The sequence below is a fragment of the Kogia breviceps genome, chromosome 4, assembly GCF_026419965.1.
Source record: "Kogia breviceps isolate mKogBre1 chromosome 4, mKogBre1 haplotype 1, whole genome shotgun sequence".
Taxonomy (NCBI): domain Eukaryota; kingdom Metazoa; phylum Chordata; class Mammalia; order Artiodactyla; family Physeteridae; genus Kogia; species Kogia breviceps.
In genome coordinates this window covers 169,335,246-169,350,445 of record NC_081313.1, presented here as the reverse complement: position 1 = coordinate 169,350,445, position 15,200 = coordinate 169,335,246, and the positions used below count along the sequence as shown (strand labels likewise).

At 43.9% G+C, this 15,200-nt stretch overlaps 1 protein-coding gene across 1 annotated transcript in view; it reads left to right on the top strand.

Moving 5' to 3' along the window:
* CALR3 (calreticulin 3) overlaps window positions 1–12,671 on the top strand; it is a 31,199-nt gene extending 18,528 nt beyond the window's left edge. Inside the window, exons 5-9 of the mRNA XM_059062725.2 lie at window positions 4,175–4,363; window positions 7,491–7,598; window positions 7,677–7,808; window positions 8,499–8,591; window positions 12,528–12,671. Of these exons, the coding sequence (XP_058918708.1) occupies window positions 4,175–4,363; window positions 7,491–7,598; window positions 7,677–7,808; window positions 8,499–8,591; window positions 12,528–12,671 (666 nt within the window). The remainder of the gene's footprint in view (window positions 1–4,174; window positions 4,364–7,490; window positions 7,599–7,676; window positions 7,809–8,498; window positions 8,592–12,527) is intronic.
* The last annotated feature ends 2,529 nt before the right edge of the window (window positions 12,672–15,200 follow it).

Sequence of the window (15,200 nt, the reverse complement as noted above, 5' to 3'; positions counted from 1 at the left end):
TATCTTCATGGGGCTCTGATTCACCCTGCAATGCTGTAAAAGAAATGCTGCGGTCAGCCCTCAAGGATTTTCAAGGAGGAGGTCTGGCCTGCATTGTTAAAAAAAATATACCTCGGGAGATTGGTTCAAGATAGCAGAGTAGATTGGTTCAAGATAGCAGAGTAGAAGGATGTGCGCTCACTCCGTCTTGCGAGAACACTGGCATCACAACTAACTGCTGAACAATCATTGACAGGAAGACATTGAAACTCACCAAAAAAAGATACCTCACATCCAAAGACAAAGGATAAGCCACAATGAGATGGTAGGAGGGGTGCAATCACAATAAATTCAAATCCCTTAACTGCTGGGTGGGCAACTCGCAAACTGGAGAACAATTATGCCACAGAAGTTCACCATTGGAGTGAAGGTTCTGAGCCCCATGTTAGGCTTCCCAACCTGGAGGTCTGGCAACAGGAGGGGGAATCCCCAGAGAATCGAACTTTGAAAGCTAGCAGGATTTGATTGCAGGACTTCAACAAGACTGGGGGAAACAGAGACTTCACTCTTAGAGGGCGCACACAAAGTCTTGTGCACACCAGGACCCGGGGGGAGGAGCAGTGACTCCATAGGAGACTGAACCAGACCTACCTGCTAATGTTTATGGGTCTTCTGCAGAGGAGGGTGTGGGCGGCTGTGGCTCAGTGTGGGGACAAGGACACTGGCAGCAGAAGTTATGGGAAGTACTCATTGGTGTGAGCCCCCACGGAGTCCTCCATTAGCCCCACCAAAGAGCCTACTCAGGCCAAACAACCAACAGCGAGGGAACACAGCCCCACCCATCAGCAGACAAGCAGATTAAAGTTTTACTGAGCTCTGCCCACCAGAGCAACACCCAGCTCTACCCATCACCAGTCCCTCCCAACAGGAAGCTTGCATGAGCCTCTTAGATAGCCTCAACCACCAGAGGGCAGACAGCAGACGCAAGAAGAGCTACAATCCTGCAGCCTGCAGAACGAAAACCACAATCACAGAAAGATAGACAAAATGAAAAGGCAGAGGATTATGTCCCAGCTGAAGGAACAAGATAAAACCCCAGAAAAACAACTAAAAGAAGTGGAGATAGGAAACCTTCCAGAAAAAGAATTCAGAATAATGATAGTGAAGATGATCCAGGACCTTCGAAAAACAATGGAGGCAAGGATTGAGAAGATGCAAGAAATGTTTATCAAAGAACTAGAAGAATTAAAGAACAAACAAAGTTGAACAATACAATAACTGAAATGAAAAATACACCAGAAGGAATCGATAGCAGAATAACTGAGGGAGAAGAATGGATAAGTGACCTGGAAGACAGATGGTGGAAATCACTGCTGCAGAACAAAATAAAGAAAAAAGAATGAAAAGAAATGAAGACAGCCTAAGAGACTTCTGGAACAACATTAAATGCACCAACATTTGCATTATAGGAGTCCCAGAAGGAGGAGAGAGAGAGAAAGATTCTGAGAAAATATTTGAAAAGATTATAGTTGAAAACTTCCCTAACCTGGGAAAGGAAATAGCCACCCAAGTCCAGGAAGCTCAGAGAGTCCGAGGCAGGATAAACCCAAGGAGAAACACACCGAGACACATAGTAATCAAATTGACAAAAATTAAAGACAGAGAAAAATTATTAAAAGCAACAAGGGAACAACGACAAATAACATACCAGGGAACTCCCATAAGGTTAACAGCTGATTTCTCAGCAGAAACTCTGCAAGCCAGAAGGGAGTGGCATGATATATTTAAAGTGATGAAAGGGAAGAACCTACAATCAGGAATACTCTACCCAGCAAGGCTCTCATTCAGATTTGACGGAGAAATCAAAAGCTTTACAGACAAGCAAAAGCTAAGAGAATTCAGCACCACCAGACCAGCTTTGCAACAAATGCTAAAGGAACTCCTCTAGGCGGGAAAGAGACTAGAAACTTAAAACAACCTTGTACATGTATAGTCTGCTATATCAAAACCTCATGGGAACAGCAAACCCCCAAACTACAATAGATACACACACAAAAAAGAAAAAGCAACCCAAGCACAACACTAAAGATGGTCATCAAACCACATGAGAAGAGAACAAAAGAAGAAGGAAAGAAAAAAGACCTACCAAAAAAAAAAAAAAAAAAAAAAAAGGGGCTTCCCTGGTGGTCCAGTGGTAAAGAATCTGCCTTCCAATGCAGGGGACACGGGTTCGATCCCTGGTCAGGGAACTAAGATCCTACATGCTGCGGGGCAACTAAGCCCGCACGCCACAACTACTGAGCTCACGAGCTTCAACTAGAGAGCCTGAATGCTGCAAACTACAGAGCCCATGCACTCTAGAACCCGCGCACCACAACTACAGAGCCCACGCATCCTGGAGCCTGAGCACCACAACTAGAGAAGTGAAAACCAGCATGCCACAACTAGAAAGAAGCCTGCCTGTGGAAAGGAAGAGCCCGCACTCTGCAACTAAGACCTGACACAGCCAAAAAAAAAAAAAAAAGACCTCGGATATTCTGGGGAGGAAGGGGTGGCGATCAACAGGCAGGGAGATGGGTGAGATTGTTAAGTCAAGGCTTCAGTGGGATGCAGAACACGGGAGCATTTTGACAGATGATTCAGGTGTAAGGTCCAAAGGACTTGGTGATGTTTGGAATCTGGGTGCTGAGGGTATGGATGATGACTCTCAGTGGCATTGCTATTAAACAGGAGGGGAAATAAAGGCCAAGAAAAGGGTCAGGGCAGACTCAGGGGTCATGTTTAGAACAGTTGGTTGTGAAATCCAGGCAGACATCGAGGTAGAGGTGTCGAATAAATTGTTGGAAACTTTGGGTCTGAAACTCGGCTGATGGTTGGGATTAAAGATGTTGGCTTGGAGCTGTTTGCATATGTGTGGGTGTAGATGTTACCCCTCAGGAGGCTCTGGGCCGGTGGACAAACCCCAGAGGGTGCCAGCCATGGGGCCAGCAAGCCCAAAGTCTAAATTAAGAAAGACAAGTGGAGACAAAGGCAGGCAGAGAGCAGGGGGAAAGCGTTTGGAGAATTGTACACTCAGCTGTCACAGTGGGCTACAAGGGTTGAGGGGGACACAGAGTAGGCTGTAATACTGGTCCCAGGACAGAGTCATTGGCTACAGTGTGGCAGAGCAGAGGGGTACTGAAAAGACGTTTTGATTTGGCTCTTAGCAGGGAGAGACTCCTCCTGACAGAGCCTTTATGCTGGGGCAGTGGTTCCCAAACTTGAGCAGCGTCAGAGACCCTGGAGGGCCTATGAAAGTGGCCAGAAGGTCCACGAGGCTCTGATGCAGTAGTTCGGGGCTGACCTGGGAATGGGCATTGCCCATGTTCCCCCAGTGATGCTGCTGCTGTTGGGGTACGGTGCAGGGGTCGCCTCTGCTGCTGACAGTCAGATACGTCCTGGGCACCCCCAGCCTCCCCAGACACCCTCCCATCCACCTTCCAGCCCTCCTTTATTTTATTTTTTATTTTATTTATTTATTTGTTTGTTTGTTTATTTATTTATTTTTGGCCACGCTGTGTGGCGTGCGGGATCTTAGTTCCCCAACCAGGGATCCAACCCGTGCCCCCTGCAGTGGAAGCGTGGAGTCTTAACCACTGGACGGCCAGGGAAGTCCCCAGCCCTCCTTTATTGAATGTTAAATGCTATCCTTGTGTGCAGCCTGGGGCTTTAACCATGACCAAAAGGTGCACCAGGCCTGCCCTCCCCAAGCTTAAATTGTTGGACAACTTAGAGAGCTAAAAATTCTCCCTTGTGTTGAGAAATAGAGTGGGCTTCATTTGGTGTCTTTCAGAATGCAGAGCCAGAAGTTCTTTTGCGTATAACTTTTCTTAAGTCCAACAACACACTGGTCCCTTGGTTTACACCAATCACCCCATCATAACTGCCTGGGGGATGATAGGTGAAAGCCATTGTCTTTGCACAAAAGGGAATCAGCCACTCAACAGAAGGCTGCCAGTAGTGAGGAAGTATTCTACGAAGGGGTGAGTCTTCTGTAGGACACCCTTTCATTGTCAAGTCAACCCCTATTTCTAGAACATCTCTGCTTGCTGTTTACAACAAGGCATTGACCCATGACGACTTATGCTGCATATCTAAACCGGCCTTGAAACGTCAAGGGTCTCATTCTTTTCCTTTTCTCCTCCAAAACATTCAGGTTGATGGCTTCACACACCTCTACACTCTGATTTTAAGACCAGACCTCACTTACGAAGTGAAAATTGATGGTCAGTCGATTGAATCCGGCAGCATAGAGTATGACTGGCAGCTCACATCACTGAAGAAAATGGAGAAGGCTTCAGCAGAGTCTAAGGACTGGGACCAGGCTACAGAGGGCAAATCCCAGGTGTGGATTTTTCCCACACAGCTGCTAGGAAGTGTACAAGTGTAGTTCGTAAGTACCCAAGTACCATACAATTGCTGCATGGCTGGGAATCATGATGACAGCATTACAACAAAGTGCCCTCCTCAGAGCATATATGCTGAGACCAGCCACGCAGCTGCACACTTCAAGGTATTGTGAAAGAGTTAAAATATCTGAGATGAAAGTAGGGTTTGTTTTTGTAACCAGTGTTTTTTTTTAAAAAGGAAAATGTATCAGCAACCTTTATAAAAATGATTTTCTTGTCATTCTGCATTTGAACGTAAGTATTTTTGAGCATCATACTTGTGACTGCCAACCAAGAATCAATTATCATAACAGGTACATATTAGTTTCCTAGGGCTGCCATAAAAAGGACCGCAAACCGGGGGCTTGAAACAACAGAGATGTATTCTTTCAGTTCTTCTTGAAGCCAGAAGTCAGAAATCAGCAGGGCCGCACACTCCGTCTGAAGGGTCTAGGGGAGAATCCTTCTTCACTTCTTCCAGCTTTTGGTGACTCCCGGCGTTCCTTGGCTGGTAGACATCACATCACTCTAATCTCTGCCTCCTTTTCCACATAGGCTTCTCTTCTTTTTGTGTCTCTTCTATCTCTTATAAGGACATTTGTCATTGGATTTAGGGCCTACCTGGATAATCCAGAATTATAGAATGATCTGTCTAGAGATCCTTACCTTAATTACATCTGCAAAGACCCTTTTTTCCTAATAAGGTCACATTCCCAGATTCTGAGACTTAGGACGTTGAGAAATCTTTTGGGGAACTAAACCTGCTATTAAGCTACTTTTTTTTTCCATTTACGTTAGTCATTGTTGTAACATTTTTTTTGTACATCAAACATTATGCCAAAATGTAAGCTATTTATCTTAAGACAATTGTCTTTGCCATAACTGAGAGTACTGTAACTGATGTTTACAATTAATTTCTGGCAACTTAAAATACTAGTGGCATTGCTGTCTAATAGTCAAATACTTCATCATAGACGGAATGTAATTATGAAATTAAAATGGCATCTTGTTTAGACTTAAATTATTTGGCAACCCTTTTTTTCATAGATGATCAAAAGTAAACTTCCATGAATTTGAAAGCCATGTGTCCAATCAATGAGAATGTCTTCAGATCAGAGTAAAATCCCAATCATATAATGCTTCCCCATCATTTCTCAAGAAAAAGATAAAAGGCGGGATGTTTTATCTCCCTTTCTTACCTTCAAACCAAAGTTAAAAAAAAGTAGTTTTTCACCTGGAAAGAGCACTTACTTTAAACAAGGTACAGAATGGCAAAGAAACTGACGCTGAGGCTCCCAGGCTCAGGAGATACGGGTTTTAGGACTGAAATCCTGGCTGCTTCTGGGCTACAAGGATGCCATCCTAGCAGTGCAGGTGTGCCTTGGTGCCAGGTGTACATGAGGCAGGTCCCCAGAGGAGCCAAATCATCCTTTCAGAAAGCTCGTTTCCAAACTGGCCGTGTTCTGTCCATATGTTCAGTTCTGGGTGATGTCCTAAACAGTGTGGTTCTTTATGGTGTTACCATTTGATAACCCTCATTATAAAGAGTCGGCTACTGACTGAGTTGTAATCATTTCCTGGATCCCAACACAAGACTGGCTCATCTGTTGCCAGTTGGGGTCAGGGCAAAGAGCAGTAGGAGAGACGATGAACTCCCATGTGCCATCGTTGAGAAGTTCTAGAGTAACGTGGAAAAGCCACAGTCTCAGTGCAACCCTTTTACTATTTCTCAGTTATTCTGAAAGAGCAAAAACATCATTGTACACCATTTTTATGCTTTGATGTGTTTATCTGAATTATTATTAATCCAGAGCAAATTTTTCTCATCCGTTCATTTATTCAACAAATATTTATTTGGGAATTCCCTGGTGGTCCAATGGTTAGGACTCCACTGCTTCCATTGCAGGGGGCATGGGTTGGATCTCTGGTTGGGGAACTAAAATCCCACAAGCCATGTGGTGGGAAAAGAAAGAGAGAACGAGAGAGAGAGAGAGAAAGAGAGAAAGAAAGAGAGAAAGAAAGAAAGAAAGAAAAAGAAAAGAAAGAAAGAAGAAAGAGAAAGAAAGAAAGAAGAAAGAAAGGAAAGAAAGAAAGAAAAGAAAGAAGAAAAAGAAAGCTCCATTTAAAAAAAACAGAAAAAAAATGTATTCAACACTTATTAAGTCACCTTCACATAGATATGTGTATATATGCATGTGTAGAAACGTGTATATATGTGTATGTGTGTATATATGTATGTGTATATGTATACCTGTGTTTTATTTGTTAAGATTTATTTATTTATTTATTTATTATTTTTTGGCTGCATCGGGTCTTAGTTGTGGCGTGTGGGCTCTTCATTGTGGTGTGTGGGCTTCTCTCTAGTTGTGGGGTGCAGGTTCCAGAGCACGTGGGCTCTGTAGGTTGCAGCACGTGGGCTCCAGTTGAGGCACGTGAGCTCAGTAGTTGTGGCGCGTGGACTTAGTTGCCCCATGGCATGTGTGATCTTAGTTCCCTGACCAGGGATCGAACCCGCGTCCCCTGCATTGTAAGGTGGATTCTTCACCACTGGACCACCAGGGAAGTCCCCTGTGTTTTATATATATGTGTATAGTGTGAGTATATATATAAGGGCTGAATAATACAACTGCTTTTCTCCTGCTACCCAGTAGTCCTCAGTAAATCTTGGGACATTCCTTAGTTGTCCAGCCTCTCTCTGGAACAGTCCATATATGACCATGATGTAGAAGGACAGACTTAACCTAATCAGCAGTAAATATGGCCCATCTTTCCAACATCACTTTTTGCCCCATCATTTTAACTTTGGCCACTATTTCGAGTTTTCCACAGCACCATTCCTCTCAACAGCATGGGAAGAGTGCTGTCATCATAGGTGTGGTTGGGGAGAAAAAGCAGGCAGTGCGTGGTCCTGAAGCCCCCGGTGAGGGAGGGAACCCTAGCATTTAGCCCTTCAACCATCAAATGGAGGAGGACACGGGGAAAAGTGCAACCAGGGTCACAGGTCTGCCCCTGCCTCTTGGGAGTTAAGAATTTCCTTTCTCAAATCTGAGAATCTAAGTTTCTTCCCCCTACACATATTTTAAGGACTGGGAGAAGCACTTTCTGGATGCCAGTGCCAGCAAGCCGAGTGACTGGAACAGCGAACTGGATGGGGACTGGCAGGCGCCGATGCTGCAGAAGCCTCCATACCAAGTGCGTGGCATCTTCTTCCCTCCAGCCCCCTCCCCACCCATGTCCCCAGGGTCGACCACGTACGGTTTGTTGTTGCAGGATGGCCTGAAACCAGAGGGCATAGACAAAGATGTTTGGCTCCATCAGAAGATGAAAAACACCAACTATTTGACGGAATATGACCTCTCAGAATTTGAGAACATTGGTGCCATCGGACTGGAGCTATGGCAGGTCACTTGGTTTTAAATTCGCTTTAGTTTAATAACTCTGGACTTCAGCCTAAACTCCTTAATTCATATAGCTAGTATTTGAGCTCCTATTGTGTGCCTGGCACCCCCTACCTGGACCCAAGACATACAGTCGTAGACAAAATGGACATCCTTCCTGCCCTCGGTATTCTTGTCTGCCTTCCTGCTCCCTGGGAATTTGCCTGGAGCTGACCTTGTGGTGCCTGTCAGCTTTAGGATAAGACTGAAGATTCAGATGTAGCATGTCCAGGGTGGAGCCTGAGATTCTGCATCCCCAGCAAGCTCCCTGGCGGTGCTGATGTTGCCCATCCGCGGCTCACATTTTGCACAGGAAGGTTCTCGAGCATCGGTTCTCAAACATCGCTGAATGCTCGAGTCACTGGAGAGTTCTTGAAAGTCTCAGTGCCCCGGTGGTACCCCAGACCAGCTAAATCAGCATCCCTGGGGGTGAGACCAGGCATCAGGAGTTTTGTAAATGTTCTTGGTGGTCCCCATATGCAGCCAAGTTTGAGACCCAGTGCCCTGGAGGGAACAGATAATCTACAAAATGGTATCTGCATGTCCCACTATTGACAGCTAATCACTGTTACAGTACTGAGCAAATTACAACTGTTTATTTTGTGGAAAGTTTCATTTTTCATATCAGTAACGAAGGCCTTATTTTCATCCACAGGTGAGATCCGGAACCATCTTCGATAACTTCCTGATCACAGATGATGAAGAGTATGCTGAGAATTTTGGCAAGGCCACCTGGGGTGAAACCAAGGTACAATGAACACAATGAACTTTTCTTTCATAATTCACTTATTTCTGTACTTAAGTCTCACATATAGGAAAGGCTTGATGAATTTTTACTAATGAACACCCCACCCAGATCAAGATATAGAAGGTCACCAGAGCTCCAGGAACCTCCTCACGATCCTTCCCAGCCAGCACCCACCCCCAAAGGAATAGTGGTTCCACTATTCCATCACTGTAGATGGATTTGACTCCTTTTGAAATTTATGTAAATGTAGCTACCCATTATTTATTCATCCAGGTAGTGTTGCAAAGTTCATTCATACTTTTGCATACAGCAGTAGCTTGTTCTTCCTTTGTGAATATTCCAGAAGGTATGTATCCATTCTCTGTGGATGCAGCTTTGGGATGCTTCCAGTTTGTGGCCTCATGGATAAAGCTGTTCCCATCATTCCTGTACATGTCTTTCAATGGACACATGCCCAGGAGTGGACAGGCTGGGTCACCAGTTCTTACACAAACAGTTTTCAGTGTGTCATCCTGTTTACATTCCCTTCTGCACGGTCGAGAATTTCAATTGTGTCACATCTTTGGCCATGCTAGATATTACTGTCAGTTGTTGTTGATGAGTCAGTTTTATTAAAGTATAATTTACATACTGTGAAATGTACAGTTCTATGAATTCTGACAAACACATATAGTTATGAAACCACCACTAAAAATCAAGATGTAGAACAGTTTCACCACCCCAAAAAGTCTCCTTGTAACCAAGCCCTCCCTTACTCCAGCAATCACTGATCTGATATCCGTCTTTATAGTATTTTTGAAGTATAGTTGATTTACAATGTTGTGTTAGTTTCAGGTGTACAGCAAAGTGATTTAGTTATAAATATATATTCTTTTTCAGATTCAGAATATATATATACTTTTTCAGATTCTTTTCCATTATAGGTTATTACAAGATATTGAATATAGTTCCCTGTACTATACAGTAGGTCCTTGTTGTTTATGTCCCTATAGTTTTGCCTTTTCCAGAATGTCATATAAATGGAATCATATAGTATGGAGTCTTTTCGAGCCTGCTTCTCACACCAAGCATAGTGTCTCCAAGATTCCTTCGTGTTGCTGAGGTTCACTCAGTAGTTTGTATCTTCTTATTACTGAGTAGTTTATCTGCTCACCAGTTGATGGACATTTGGATTGTTTCCAATTTTTTTCTTTTTGGCTGCACCACGGGGCATGTGGAATCTTAGTTCCCCGACCAGGGATCGAAGCTGCGCTCCCTGCAGTGGCAGCAGTGGAGTCCTAACCACTGCACCACCAGGGAAGTCCCAGGGGTGTTTCCAATTTTTAACAGTATGACCAAAGCTGCTATCAATTTTGCATATAGTTTTTTTTGTGTGGACATGTGCTTTTATTTTTCTTGGGTAAATACCCAAGAGGGGGTTGCTGAGTTGTATGGTGTATCTTTAACTCTATGAGAAATTGCCAACCTGTTTCCAGAGGGGCTGCACTGTTTTGCAGTCTCTCCAGTCTCACCAGCACTGGGGACTGTGGGTTTCTATAGGTGTGTAGTGGTATCTCTCTCTGATTTTGTTTGCATTTCCCTGATGACGAATGAAGGGTGGGTACTGTTTCATGGCTTTTGTGGCCATTTGGAGATCCTTTTTTTGTGAAATACTTGTGTTTTAAGATGTAAGTTTTGTTATTATTCAGGTATGGTGAGGCCAGCAGATCAGGAGATGACCTCCGTCAAAAAGATAGTTTTATTTTACTCACAGATCCCCAGAGGAGGGGCCACGCCATGCCATTCAGGGCCACATGGGGAAGCACCAGGGTTGGTCAGGAGGCAGAGGGAGAGTGTGGAAGATGTGGGCAAAAAACTTTGCTTTGGTTTTTTGCAGGAAGGAACAGATGAGGCCAGATAAGCAGGCTTAGGATTGGCTAGTTTTAAGAATTTCAGTGGGCTCTGAGGTACTAGTTGTCTAGTACCCGGCTGTGGGATAATTAAGGCAAGAAGAAATCAGCCCTGAATATGAGCCCAGTAGTGGAGGTCATTAGGGATGTGAGCTCTGAATGTAGTTTGCATATGAAAAGAGTGCTTTTTGGCATTTACTATCTCTAAGAATGGGCCCCCTTGGAGGGGCCATCCCTCCTGGGTCAGCAAGGCCCCAGATATCAAAGCAAGAGAAACATACGGTTGATACAGCCTGTTTATGTCACTTGCCCACTTTCACATTGGGTTATTTGACCTTTTCTTATTTAGTTGTAGGTGTCCTTTATATATTCTGTCAAGTTCTCTGTCAGACAAGTGTATTGTAAATGTCCTTGCCCACTCTGTGCTTTGCGTTTCTATTCCCTCAAGTGTGGAAGCACTCCTGTATTTTTTTTTTTTTAGTGTGTATTTTGAGGCCCCTATCCTGAGAAACCAACTTAAAAACTTAGCTCTGCCTTCACATAAAGAAGATAAAATATCTTCCATCAGTACAGATTCATTTATAACTCTTTGGAGCCAGAATATTGACACTAAAATGTATGCTTTTAACGGGCATAATAAACATTTTGTTTCTCATGTTGTTAAGCGCCAATAACTAAATGGTGGCGCCACTCACCCATAAGGAGAGAGTGGTCAGTGTCTTCTGGGAGTGCCATGACTTAGAAAGAAAGGTCTTGGAGGACTCTCCACACTGTTTTAGCCAGAAACTTTGGGTTGTTAAATTGCATGCCGGTGAGTTTAAATTAAGGGTGATACACAAAACATCTTCCTGCTTTTAATCGAAGTCTCCTCATTCCCTTATTTTCACTGATGAGGCATCTTCCATGTCATGTCCATCACACTGGGACCAATTGCAAAGCGGGTGCTTAAAATTTGAACATTTCAAGGCATTTCAGGGGGAAATTTCCCCTCCACTGATGAAAGGTGGTTATCACTCAAGTGATTTTCTCATGAGCCCTTTCTTCTGTTTTCCTTTTTTAAAAAATATTTATTTATTTATTTTGGCTGCACCGTGTCTTAGTTGTGGCAGGCGGGCTTCTTAGTTGCGGCATGCATGGGGGATCTAATTCCCCGACCAGGGATCGAACCCCGGGCCCCCTGAACTGGAAGTGCGGAGTCTTACCCACTGGACCACCAGGGACGTCCCGAGCATTTCTTCTTGAATCTGATTTCTGCTGCGAAGCCTTCCTAAACTCTTTTTTTCAGGAGTGAATACGGGAAATTTCTTGACGTGTCTTCACTCATCTAACCCTTCTTTTAATCACATGTCTGGAATTGCTCATTCAGGCTCTGAGGCCTCTTCTCATTACTCATTCACTGGTCAGCTGGGCCGGTCAGCCCAGGTACTCTGGGAATAGAAGGAGGAGGGTGTATTCATTTCCTGGGGCTGCCATAACAAATTACCACAAACTTGCTGACTTAAAACATCACAGATGTATTCTCTCCAATTCTGGAGGTCAGAATTCCAAAATCAGTATCAATAGGCTGAAATCAAGGCACCAGCAGGGCCTTGCTCCCTCCAAAGGCTCTAGGGGAGAACGCTTACTTCGCCTCTCGCAGCTTCTGATGGGTCCTGGTGCTCCTTGGTTGTGGCCGCACCCTTCTAATCTTTGCCCCCATCTTCGCGTGGCCTTCTCCTCTTCTGTCTCTGTTTGTGTCAAATCTCCCTCTGCCCCTCTCTTATGAAAACATTAGGATAGAATTTAGCATCCACCTGATAATCCAGTAGAATTTCCTCATGTCAACATGCTTAATTTATTCACATCTGCAAAGACCCTTTCCCCATACGTATAAGGTTACATTTACAGGTTCCAGGAATTGGGACCTGATTACTGGGGGGTTCTTTTTCAGCCGACCCCCAGCTGGTGTGGAGGCTTCCAGAAGGCAGGGGCAGGCTGCATGCTGACACCCAGTCAGCCCACAGGAAGCATAATCCCCAGCCGCCGGGGTCTTTGTTTCTTTCTCCAGGGCCCAGAAAGGGAGATGGATGCCATACAGGCCAAGGAAGAAGTGAAGAAGGCCCGAGAGGAAGATGAGGACGAGCAGATGATGGGCAGGTTTGGTGGGAGAGAAAATATCTTCAAAGGATTCCACAAGAGGAACGAACTTTAATCATCCCCACCCCAGATAAAGATGACTGGTAAAACCTTGTTTCTACTTTAATCAGCATTTAAAAGCTCAAATGTCTACATACATGGTCATTTGTCTAATTTTCTTTGAAAAATGTTCCCATGCTTCTCAGTGGGATAGGTCTGGTTTTCCCCGAGCACTTCCCACCCCCTCCTCCCCGACCCCAGGTACCCAGAGACGTTTCCTTTGGACAAACCGAAGTGCTGGATGAGGAACAGGTGAGGCCGGAGAGTGCTTTCACTCACGAAGGCCAGTGAGAGTCTGGCCAAAAACACAATGCTCTTTTCTTAATCCCCAAAATGTTTTATAAATAAAAGGTGGTAAAACTTACCTTGAAAAAGGAGAAATGATGCTTTATTTCTTTGGGTTGTAAATTACTAGTAGCTCATGTGAAACTTTTCTAGTATGGAATCTTTATGCAGCATCATTGGCGCGGAAAGGTTTTGCGTGCCTCATTCGCACGCTGATTATTCTGGAGAACCCAGGCCTTGTGCACAGATGTTTAACATTCCATAAAGGAGCTTTTTCCCCCACTCTGTGACCCACTTCCATGGCCGTTAGTTTTCTGTAAGACAGAGGAATGAAATTCATTCTCTCAAGTGAAAATAGTGATTACTTCGCAGCTAAATTTTTTTCCTTAAATCAAATGACTTGCTTAAAAAAAAAAAAAAGCCACACATAGCAGCCTTCTGTTTTGAAGAGCTCTGTTTTCATGCAGAAATTTGTGTTGGAAATAATCAAATTTAGGACACCATGTTACAAATAAGCCAAATCAAATCGTAAATTATATAGAACATATTGATAGATGATCAGTGTGAAAATTCTGGCCAGGAAGTGAAGGTCTGGCAAACTTCGTTCTGGCTTTCGTTGAAGTTGGCAGACCTTCGACCTTGAACTTTTTCAAGGTCCTTCAACTTTTTCAGCTGACAGTCACATTGGTCTTCCCAGTTTATCGGGGGTTATCAGTCTCAGAAGGTAAAGACGCACTCCCTGGAAGTGCAGGGGTGGGATTCAAACACTGCCCACCTTTAAAATATCTGAACAAGGGGAGAAGTTAATGAGGGAAGAAGCAGTGCTAGACCTCGAGGGAAAATGCTGGAAACAATTGTACAAAATGGGTCAGACCAGCTCAGACCCTGCAGAACTCATCTTCCGCAGCAGCGCTGTCCTGGAGAACTTTCCTCATCTGCGCTGGCAATACAGTAGCCACTGGCGACATGTGAGGCCTTGAAATGTGGCTGGTGGGACTGAGGAATGAATTTTATTTTTAATTAATAAACTTCATTTTCTAGAGCAGTTTTAGATTCCCAGCAAAACTGAGCAGAAAGTAGAGAGAGTTCCCATATACTGTCTGTCCTCACAACCTCACACCCTCCCTTACCAATGACATCCCACACCATGGTGGTATGTTTGTCACAATTGATTGATGTGTCACACGGACACATCATTATCACCCAGAGTCTGTACTGTGCATTAGGGTTCACTCTTGTTGTTGTGCCTTCTATGGAGGAACGAATTTTTGTGTTTTTTTTTTTTTTTTTTTTTGGTACACGGGCCTCTCACTGTTGGGGCCTCTCCCATTGCAGAGCACAGGCTCCGGACGCACAGGCTCAGCGGCCATGGCTCACGGACCCAGCCGCTCCGCGGCATGAGGGATCTTCCCAGACCGGGGCACGAACCCGCGTCCCCTGCATCGGCAGGCGGACTCTCAACCACCGCGCCACCAGGGAAGCCCAGAACGAATTTTTAATCTTATTGTATTGTAACATTTATTATTTTTTCTTCCAGTTTTATTGATATATAATTGACATACAGCACTATATAAGTTTGAGGTGTACAGCATAATGATTTGACTTACATACATCATGAACTGATGACCACAATAAGTTTTGCGAACATCCATCATCTCATATAGATACAAAATTAAAGACATAGAAAGAATATATGTTTTCCTTGTACTGAGAACTCTTAGGATTTACTCCCAACAATTTTCATTATAACATACAGCAGTCTTAATTATATTTATCATGTTGTACGTTATAACCCTAGTACTTATTTATCTTATAACTGGAAGTTTGTACCTTTTGACTGCCTTCATCCAATTCCCCCCACTTCCACCTCCTGCCTCTGGTAACGACAAATCTGATCTCTTTTTCTATGAGTTTGTTTCTTTTTGAAGTATAATTGATCTACAACACTATGTTAGTTACTGTTCCACAACGTAGTGATTTGATATTTCTATACATTTCAAAATGAGAAATAAAGTCTTTATAGACATAATCAAGTGATAATGACATCATTAAGGTGGGTCCTAATCTGATATGACTGGTATCCTTATAAGTGGGAAATTTGGACACAGAGACAGACATGTACAGAGGGAAGACCATGTAAAGATCCAGGGTGACACCATCTTCAAGCCAAGAAACACTGGAGGCTACCAGAAGCTTGGAAAGGGGCATGGAACAGATCCTCCCTTACAGAATTGTAATTGATTTAAATTTAAACTTACAT